This window comes from Rattus rattus, chromosome 4 (assembly GCF_011064425.1).
Source record: "Rattus rattus isolate New Zealand chromosome 4, Rrattus_CSIRO_v1, whole genome shotgun sequence".
Classification (NCBI taxonomy): domain Eukaryota; kingdom Metazoa; phylum Chordata; class Mammalia; order Rodentia; family Muridae; genus Rattus; species Rattus rattus.
This window is the reverse complement of record NC_046157.1, coordinates 115,972,756-115,983,143: the sequence shown is the minus strand read 5'-3', so window position 1 is coordinate 115,983,143 and position 10,388 is coordinate 115,972,756. Positions and strand designations below refer to the sequence as shown.

At 47.9% G+C, this 10,388-nt stretch overlaps 1 protein-coding gene across 1 annotated transcript in view; it reads left to right on the top strand.

Annotated features, from left to right (window-relative positions):
* Positions 1 to 5,346: 5,346 nt before the first annotated feature.
* Rfx8 (RFX family member 8, lacking RFX DNA binding domain) overlaps positions 5,347 to 10,388 on the top strand; it is a 61,049-nt gene continuing 56,007 nt past the window's right edge. The window contains exons 1-2 of the mRNA XM_032899524.1: positions 5,347 to 5,568; positions 7,921 to 8,044. Of these exons, the coding sequence (XP_032755415.1) occupies positions 5,504 to 5,568; positions 7,921 to 8,044 (189 nt within the window). The 5' untranslated portion in view covers positions 5,347 to 5,503. The remainder of the gene's footprint in view (positions 5,569 to 7,920; positions 8,045 to 10,388) is intronic.

Here is a 10,388-nt window from a genome sequence, read left to right as displayed (position 1 = left end):
GAGTCTGGCACAGCTATGATGGGTGAAAACTTTAAAGAGTTGGACCTTGACAATGAAAGCCAAGCAACCTAATCCAGACGTCACACATGTGAAAGGGGTCACAAGCCAAACCTCTCTGATCGCTGACATTGAGCTGCTAGGAGAGGAGACCTTTCACACACCAGGGTGTAACCACTTACAATCCACCCGGTCTCTCTGTATACGGTGTAGGCGGAACATAAATGAATGCTGTGAATGGACTCGACTCCTGTCCCCAAGATATTTGATTATGTCTATGCAAATGTTCCAAATCTGATACATAAATCTGAGGTCAGAAGCTCTTCTGGTCCCACAGTTCAGAGACTCAGCCTCTATTTACACCTTGGGCTGGCTTTGTGGGGGTCTTACTGTTGGCAGCATTTATGAAGGCCTGGCTCTTTATGAAAGCAGGGCTTGTAAAGCCCACTCTACTGTAACCATCTGCAGACATCCACTGGGCTGTGTTTACCTCTGTTCTCCAGCAGAGTTCAGGCAGATGTCCTTGTAAATGATGCTTCCTTCCGGCTTCCTTCTGCGGGGGAATCCCAGTGGGTATTAGCGGGAGCATCCTATGACCAACAGGAAGCTATCTCAAAGACTTGTGTGTGGCTTGGAGAGGCTTCGGTAAAACTCATTTCACGGTGCGGTCCGTATGAGGACATGATCCCGTGCAAAATGATGGGATCGAGCGGTAGTTTTCTGGGGTTCGTACCAAAGAGTGACCCACAGTATAAGGCAGGAGGAAGACCAAGAATCTTGCCGCAAAATAACCCCTTCTCCCTTAAAACGCTTTAAAATATTTCCACACGTCTAAAGTAACGGTTTAGTGTGGTTTTCACCCATTCTTTTAAAAGTTGCTCAACAAGGCAGACAATGGCGTATGCTTTTGTGAGCAGCTACAGTTGGAGATGGTGCCTTGCTGCCTCCCCTTGTTTGATGGCTCTCATGCAACCACAGATCAAGCCGCTGCCAGTCCTGTGAAGAGGAGGAAGCTGCTTCCCATTTTCTTTTGCTTCATTTTTCTGTCAGGCTTCTGGAGAGGTCTGCACCAGAGTTCAGATACGTTAAGCTCTGAGTCTTAATGTGCTCCGCCTTCTGTGACAAATGAGGGCTTTCTCTTCTCATTCCTTGAATTCTCAGAGTTCCTCTGAAGATAATGTTGTTTGTTACACCACATAGCCAGCTTTCTGTATGGCCCCGGGGAATGGGAGAAAGGAAAGAGACCTCTATGACAAGTGGGTGTCTCTGTGGCACCCCAGATTGCTACCTAGTAGTCCTAAGTCCTAATTACTTAGGAGACAGAGGCAAAGAGATCACTTGAGCCCAGGGGTCCCAGGATAGCTTAGGCAACACAGTGAGACCCAGTGGGGAGGAGGGAATTGTTGTTAGATTTTCAATGTTCCTATTTATTTCAACTGGGGCAACACCCAGCTATTAAACGGCTAAGTGCAGACCATGAAAATGGTAATATGTAGGAATGCTTTTGACTCTCCAGTGAGAGTTTTAACGCATATAACTTGAAAGTCTGTAGCCTACTGGTTTAAATAGTGTCCTGCAGGCCCAGGACAGTCCGACCTGGCTGATCTCTGCAATGGCCCCTTTGCTCAATTGCCTGCTACATGGTGAGTTTCTGGCCCAGTGCTTTCCGCGTGCTCATTAGCTTTACTTAAAAATATATCATTGCCTGGAGGCACCTGGGTCCATCCCCCAGAACGTGAATAATTGCAAGAATTGAACAAAATTAAGCACCCAGGATCATCAGAGGTGGCTTTGTGCACAGAGAAAGCCCAGCTGCTGCCCTCTTAGAAGGTGAATCCAGACTAATTGGATAATCTAGAGACCAATTAGCCTGAAGGAGGAAGAAGAAGTCAATGTAGCTGTAAGAGATACATTCTCAGTCCGAGGAGCATTGTGTGCATAAGATGCAGCTTAAAGAACTGAGATTCTATGTAATAGAAACATCCAAACCTATTTTCTTTGCATCGGTGTAAGACAGTGGAGATGTTGGGTCAGAATCAGACAGAAATGGGCTTTTCTGGTATGGGAGTGTTAGAAGCATGGGTCAGGCTGTCCCTTCAGCTACAAAGTTTTCGTTATGTCAGTTGCTGTGAATCATCCTTTGAAACGAAAATGGTGTCTAGACTTTTTACTTAGCACTTAGGTAGTTTTATGTTCGACTCTAATAAAAGCCATAAATATTCTGCTGGTAAAAAGTCATGCACCCTTTGCACACTTAGCCCATTAAGAAGGCAAGGGCCAAGGGTAAACCTTCTAAGAATGTCACAGCATTGGCATGTAACTAATCAAAGTCTGAATCTGTCACATGCTTGATCACATGACTCGGGTGGCCCTTGGGGTGAGAATGGTGTGAAATCGACCCCATGGCCTCATTTCCTGAGTCCTTTAATCAACAGGCCTCAATAGCTTTGGGCTAAAATGAGGTAATGTTTGCATTTTGTAACATCACACATTGGAAGTAACAACTAGCAGAAACCAGTAGTCAACCCAAGAGTCACAGTGTCACGTGTATTTCCGATGTCCAACCACAAGCCAGGAACTCGTTGGTGCTTTTGTTGGGCACACAAACATTACACAATCCAAGTGTGGTAACAAGGCCTGGAATGACAGACAGGCACTTGGCCTTGGTTATGTCTGGTCTCTGTGGACAGGAGCTAGTGTCTTGCGCCCTTACCTGAGTGGCAGGGGGTTGAGCTGATGATGAAGCAGCCTCTGGGATGGGAGGAGCCATGGCCTCTGTTGCCCTGAACCTGTGAGCAGGAGCCACAGGCTCACCGAGGGAAGCCCAGGGATAAACGACAAGGGGGAATCTCCATGCTCTTCTTGGAGCAGCAAAGGACCTAGCTGCACTTGGAGACACAACTAGAGAAAGAGGGCTGGCTGGGAGACAGCTGCTGTGGGGGTGGGGGTGTCTTTCCCAGCCATCCTCTCCTTGTTTTTTCTCTTGTTGCTAATTCTTCAATGAAGTTGCCATCTTACTCCCCTCTCTCCTGGCAGCTGTTTCTCCTGGATGAGCCTGAGACCAGCGTCTCACCTACATCTACACCTGGCCTTCCCTGCCCTGAGGGATGCTCTCCAGTATCCCTCTCAGCCTCCAGCTCTGAGAGCATGATGCAACGTCGTTTGTCCCTACCAGGTGGCTTTTTAAATCAGCTTTTCAAGAACAAAGAAACTGAGCTGAGAAAAGTACATTAGCAATGGTACCACTTGTTGACTGAATCAGCTCACGGACCCTCCACTCAATCCAGCCCTGAACATTCTGCCTGAGGACAAGGCTGAATTCACCCAGAGTAGTGCAGTGTCCCCAAGAAGGCCCAGACACCGTCCTGTATCAGCTCCAGTGACTTAGTCACACCTCAGGGTAAGGTTCCTCCTTGAATGTCCTGTAATTGCTCCTTTGGAACCACCTTGGAAGTTTACCCAATGATGCTGTTCCCAAGGAAGGGAAGCTGCCACAAACAGATATACCCAAATGTGGGAGGCAGTTGACCTTTTCATGGTCTTAATGAATCTCTGCCCTGCTTTTGTAAGTGGCTTTCAAATAGGTGTGTTTGTTTCAAAAGGTGGTCAGTGTGTATCACATAAAACATTTTCCCATTTACTCAACAACATTGAGTATATACACACTGTCTAACAGAGACAATCTATCTCCAGAGGTTTTCATTGTGCAAGACCGGGGGTCTTCAATCCCGATGCTGCACCCTTTTAAGTATTTTTGCCACTACTTCATAATTTTGCTACCATTGTGAGTCATAATGTAAATATCTGTGTTTTCTGGTGGTCTTCGGCAACCCCCGTGGAGGGGTTAACAACCCACAAAGTGAGAACCACTGTGCTAGACTGAAACTCCACCGTGATAGATACGAATTCCCTAATTAATAAATGCCCTTCCCAAATACAGCTAGACAACTACCATTTATTTTCTCTGACTTTGATGACCAGATGTGTAAGGAGGAGCACCCTTTGGGGCGTCCCTGGATTAGTGTAAGAGTTTTAAAATCCAACCAGATTGTAGCACGTGTCTGAGTCTCATTACTTTTTCAGAAGGAATACTGGATTATGGTTGGGATATGCCACATCTTCTTTGCCCATCTGTCTGTCCGTGACACTTGGATGGCTTCCCTATGGATGGTGCTGCTATGAACTCGGGGCTGCACACACTTCAGTGCTTGCTCTCAGTTTGAGTGCATCTCGAAGTGGGCACCACCTGGTCCCTTGCTAACCCACAGTTAGCAGAGCAGTCAGTGTTTCCCATAGCAATGGCTCCACTTTAAACTGCCAGCATCAGGAAGCAAGGGTCCCAGTCTTCTCTCCCTCTTCATCAACATTTGCTTTCTATTTTTAAAAGTCATTCCAAGGCTGGAGAGATGGCTCAGTGGTTAAGAGCACTGACTGCTCTTCCAGGGGTCCTGAGTTCAATTCCCAGCAACCACATGGTGGCTCACAACCATCTGTAATGGGATCTGATGTCCTCTTCTGGCGCGTCTGAAGACAGCGACAGCGAACTCACATACATAAAATAAAATAAGTCTTTAAAAAAAAAGCCATTCCATTACAGCCTGGGCTTGCATCTCCTTGTCATCTTGAGTCTATCATCTCTTCAGGTGCTCGGTGGACAGCTGTTCATGCCCTTCACTCGTTCGTAAGTTGAGGGTTGACGTTAGCAAGTATGTTTTTCATCTGGATTAAGACGTCCTTGTAACCAGTGAGCATGTCATGTCCCCACGGTTGGACTCTTGACGTGTTTGGTCAGTACCTGTCCAGTAGCACTGGATACAATGGACTATTTCCCCAAGAAAGATGTGAGCTTCTGAGACAGCTGGCCCCTCAGTCACAAAACAGTCGTGTTAACGCACACTTGGCCCCACAGAGCAAGAAAGGCCTTGTCCTGACTGCACAGGGTTGGAGGAATCAGTCTGCAGCAGCGGCCACCGGCCACCACCTTGACTTCAAGCTTCACCTGGGGTCCCTCTTCCTGGGATTCTGTTTTCAGCTTCTGAACTTTTCCCAGGCCAACTTCCCTCCCCCGTCGCACCCCCATCCAGGCCCGTTATATTGAACCTCGTGAGGAAGGAGGTGTTGGCTAGAAGTCAATATTTTTCAAAGTGCCAAAATAATCAAATAATTCCCAAGTGCTGACCAGTTACAGACCCTTGATCAAACACTGCCAGCGAACTGGCCAGAAGCATATACTTGGGTATTTCTCTGCTGTTTCTTAGCTTGATCCGTTAGTCCAACCAACGTTGGCCAGGGCGGGGAAGGGCGGCGGCATGGGGGATGGAGGGGGTGCCTCTCCGGCTTTTGGTGGGGGTGGGCGTGGAGGCGACCCCAACCCGCACCTCTGGGTGCAGGGCGTGTGCCCAGCATCCTCCCCCCTGGCTGCGCGCGCCCCCCTCCGCGCGCCTCCGCTCTAAAGTAAACACGGCGGAGAGGACCGGTGCCCCGCTCGCTGCCCGCCGGGCGAGCCATGGCGGAGGCGGTGCCCGCCTCCCCTGCGGGCGGCCGCGGCCTGCACCGGGGTATCATCCAGTGGTGAGCGTCGGGACGCCGCGGGGCGGGCGCTGACAGCGGGCGGGGAGCCCCGGAGGACCGGAGAGGAGCACCCCTGGTTCAGGAGACACTGGCGGAGGACACGGGCTCACACACATACAGTCCCGGATCCGCATCCGGCGCGGGTTTTCCACCTAGCTGTCCCGGAGGGTCACACTTCCCGTGGGGAGCAATCCAGCCTGTTCGGACCTGAGCGGAGCTGAGCCTGTTCTGAGACCTGGAACGCCGGCAGGCGTTGGTCAGGGAGGAAGCGGTTTTCGTTGTTGTTATTTTTCCCTCCTGGCATGAGCTCTAGAATGGAAGTGTCTTAAAACAACTTTTAGCTTCAACAATGCATTCCGTATTATTTGTGAAATTCATTTCTTGGCTATTTAAATGGGGGAGGGGGAACTAGAAAGAAAAATAACTTTAGCCCGTGGGACTGAACTCAGAGTTTGCAGCTCTTTATAAATAGGAAAATAATTAAAGCCAGTTCTTAGACTGCAGCTTTATAAGGTGACCATTTTATATCAGCATACAGTTTTCTTCTTGTAAGCTTTAAGAAATATTTCTCAGAGAGAACTTGTAAAGAGTCATCTGAGTAAGAAGTGGGGGGAGGGGGGAGAAAAGTATGTTTATGATTATAAATAGTTACTACTTTCTTCCAAAAGAGAATATATTGCCCTTCTCATCTGGAGTGAGGGAAAAAAAATGTAATCAGACCCCCTTGACTGCCTTCTTAGCAGAAAAAGTCAGTTCCATGCCTTAATTAACTACTTCAGCTCACCATTGCTTGCTTCTGGGTGTTGAACTTTGCTACAGAGATTTGAAAGAATAACTACAAAATTTAAAATACTTGGGAATCCTCTTAGGTGGCTTGTGGAGAGGCAAGGCAAGTGGCCTAAGTCCCTTTGGGTGATAACCGAGGGTGCATTTTAGCAACAATTCTGATTCACATACTTGGCCACAAGTTCTGCAGGGTTGAGAGAGCCAAAAGACTTCAATTCTCCTAACGTTGGCATTCAACCACTGTTCCAGTGTCTAATGTAGAACCTTGGAACAAAGAGATCAGGCTACCCAGAGGGAGGGGCAGCAGTGGCCAAGAGCTGGAGGAGCCCTGGGAGGCAGCTCAAGAAAGCAGGGAGAGGCCCCAGATGTTGTCCTGAAGAAGAAGAGCCCCATTTCTGCATTATTTCAGCTCCTGTTTTCCAGTCAGCGCTAGGAGGGACAACTATCTGTTAGTTGGGTAGGGACCTATTTGGGATGTAAGTACCACTGTCATCTGTACATGATATATTATCCCTGGGAGAAAAGTTGGGGTGTTGGCTAGTCTGGGGGAATAAGGTCTCCACATCAGAGACAGGAAGAGACAGACTGGGGAGCACAAGACTGGACAATAGTGTAGATACAGACCGTGGGGACCTGGCTGGGTCAGGCCTTGGCATCCAACCTCAGGTAACACGCAGGGACATTTTGGTGGCACACTAGCAGCCCCTTAACCAGAGTCACTTGTGGTAGTCACCTGTCTCACACCCTCTCCTCGGAGTCACAAGCGATAGAGGTCAGGCTTACCAGAGCAGATACGTCACTGGGCTGCGCTCCCTGGGGTCCCTGTGCCAGCCGAAATATCTGTGGCTTTCTTGCTTATTATATTTGCATTATAATGGGAGAGATAAAAATGGCAATTGCTGAAAAAAAAATCAGGTTAATAAGAAATATAGTTTAACTAATAGTTCCTCCAGAGTTGTCAGTCCTCAGCTGGCCCCATTGTTCATGTGTCTGCACAGGACAGAACATTGTGGAGAGTATCTTAGGGACCAGTACTGTTACTGGCAGCTGTAAATCAGAGAGGAGGGGACCCTGGGTAGAAATAGCCCCATCAAAGTCATTTAACTTCCTTAACCAGTTCTAAAGGTTCCACCATAAGGTAGAGGTCAGTCTGTCAGTGGGACTCTGGGACCAGTCAACATCCATACCATCCCACCTGCCTGGACTCCTTCATTCTCCACTGTGGCATTTTGCAGTCTACCAGGCAAATCTCAGCTGCAGCTCTGTAAAGGTCCACCAGACTGTATCTACTTCCTTTTTAACATGCAAATTCCCCTGCAATAAAACCCCAAACCTTAACAGTGCCAACAACCGAAAACCTATAGTCTGAACTCCTCACCCTGGCTCAAGTAAAAAAGAAAAAGATTCCATTCTACTGCCTGTGAGCTTCTGTAGTTCCACTCAGTAACCTAGACAGAGGTCATTTGGTTGGACCCACCCGTGTCTGGTCATCGGTTCTGTCAGAAGTCCTTACTTTGGAAAAATAGCCACCAATTTCCTGTCTCTCCCCGCCCTAATCCCCCACAGGCTGGTTGACAATTTCTGCATCTGTGAAGGGTTCAGCGTGCCCCGATGTCTCATGTATGAGATTTATGTAGAAACCTGTGGGCAGAGTGCTCAGAACCAAGTCAACCCAGCGACATTTGGGAAGGTAAGTGTGGAGCTGTAACAAGGCTGTGTTCGCCGCCGAGCCGTTTTCTCTGTTTTTGTTGTTGTTGTTGTTGTTTGTTTTTTGTTTTTTGTTTTTTTCCTTTTTCAAAGTTACAGTCCCGGGTGGCTTAAGGATGGAGATACGTTCTGAGAAATGCTAGGTTATGTCATTCTCCAAACACAGACTGAGCCAGCTAGTTTTCGCTGATGGAAAAGCCCTATGGCCTGCTGACTAACTGAGGAAAAGTGCATTTGGGCCTAATGGGGTCTCAGCAGGAATAGTGGCTCTGCCCTCAGGAGCACCCAGTCATTTGTATTGGGAATCTACTTTTCAATTCCACACTTTATACAGTAGTTTGGGTAAAGGTGCAACATTGTTTCCATGGCAACCTCAACACTCCCCTCAAAGACCTGGTTTGCAGGAACCTTACTCCTGCACAGAGCTGCCAAAGCTCTCAGAACACATTCTGAGCCCTCGTGATACCCAACAGTTGATGCTCCCTGCGGCTCTTTTGGACTTAGAGAACTCACTGGCTTTGGAAGTTGGCACTCACATCTGAGAACTTCACCTGAGAATGCTTAGTACACAACCAAAGAACAGTCCGAGACCCTCTTCACTCCACAGCTCGTAGGAGCAACTCCTTAACCACGGGCCCTGCTTTAGATGCTGGGGTCCAGCATTGACGAGGTTGACAGGGAGCAAGTCCAGCCCTCACTGGACTGGATTCTAACAGTCCAGGCCGCCAGGCTGAGGCGATATCACTGTGTTGTTTCATGCTTAGCAAAATAAACCTGGAACTATTAAAGCCAAGGGTCCCACGGCTGCCACGACGCGTGGCTAGCAGAGCTTGCCTCCTGAACCAGGCATAGAGTTCCAGCCACTTGTCAAAACAAAACAAAACAGGACCAAAAAAAAAAACCCCAAAACACCCTTGAGTACAGAGCCACTGGAGATCACCTGGTCTGAGTGATGCCCACTGGGTACAAGAGCCTTCTAAGCACCTTACCTTGGCTGTAAACGTCACGGGAGAGCTGTGTGCCTTACCTGTCTGAAGCTCAGTGAAGAACAAACGTTCTTGACAGGTGGAAGGTGGTGTTGCCTCTGGACAGACACAGCCCACACCAGGATCTGTAGTCTGACTACAAAATGCAGACTGATGAAAATTGCTCAGGTCCTCCCTCCCTGGGGAGCCTCAGCACAGTTAACAACCCACACCACCGATCTCAAAGGGCAGGCGAAGGAACTTGAGCTAGCTCAGGCCTTGCCCTTCCCCCCATCCCCTCTGCCCTGCTAAAAACTGTTAGACGACATTCCTAGAGTTAGACACCAAGGTCTGCCCCCTTATTTAGCCACTTCCTCCTCATGAGGCTGACCACCAAGGTCCAGCTGTCAGAAGTATAGAAGCCCAGCAATCAAATGCCCTCTTGGCCCACCTAATTAACACGCCCAATTATTCTAAACACCTCATCCTAACACTGGGTTTTTTCCCCTTCTTCCTTTACAAGCTGTCATTTGTTAAGGGGCCATGTCTGTCCCTTCTTGTTCCAGAGGCAGCTCTTTGTCCCTCCTGGGACAAGTACTCCTCCTCCCCCCCTTGTCACCCTCCCTTCTCCTTTGTCTTCTGTCTTTTGTTGTCTTTGTCTCTCATCCCTGTCCTTTGTCTCCCTGGATCTAATAAAACTCTTTTGTGCTGAGAATTGTGTCTCGTGGGTCCTGAGCCAAGACCTACCTATCTCTTAACTATGCTCAGGGGTCATAACAATGACCATTCACTTTCTCCCATCTTTGCAAGGGTCCTCTTGTACACAGAATTGGGTTAAGGATGTTATTCGATCAGTGGTAAATGTATGGCTGATCGCTGATTTTTTTTTTTTAGATTTATTTACTTATTATATGAGTACATTGTAGCTGTCTTCAGACACACCAGAAGAAGCCATTGGATCCCATTACAGATGGTTGTGAGCCACCATGTGGTTGCTGGGAATTGAACTCAGGACCTCTGGAAGAGCAGTCGGTGCTCTTAACCGCTGAGCCATCTCTCCAGCTCTGATATTTTTTTTTTAATTCATTTTTTTGCAGAAAAATGATTAGGACTGGAAATCATGGTGTTAGGTGAAATAAGCTTTACACAGGAAGGCAAAAGAGAGTGTCACACACGTTTTCTCCCTTGTGGAATCTTCACCTCTCTATATATACATGTGCATATACATACATATGTGCCTACACATACACAATACATTCACCTACATACACACACATATAGTCACACATACACATACATAGATATTCACCTACACATACACATACATATACATTCCTACAGATATGTATATGGTATGAGAGT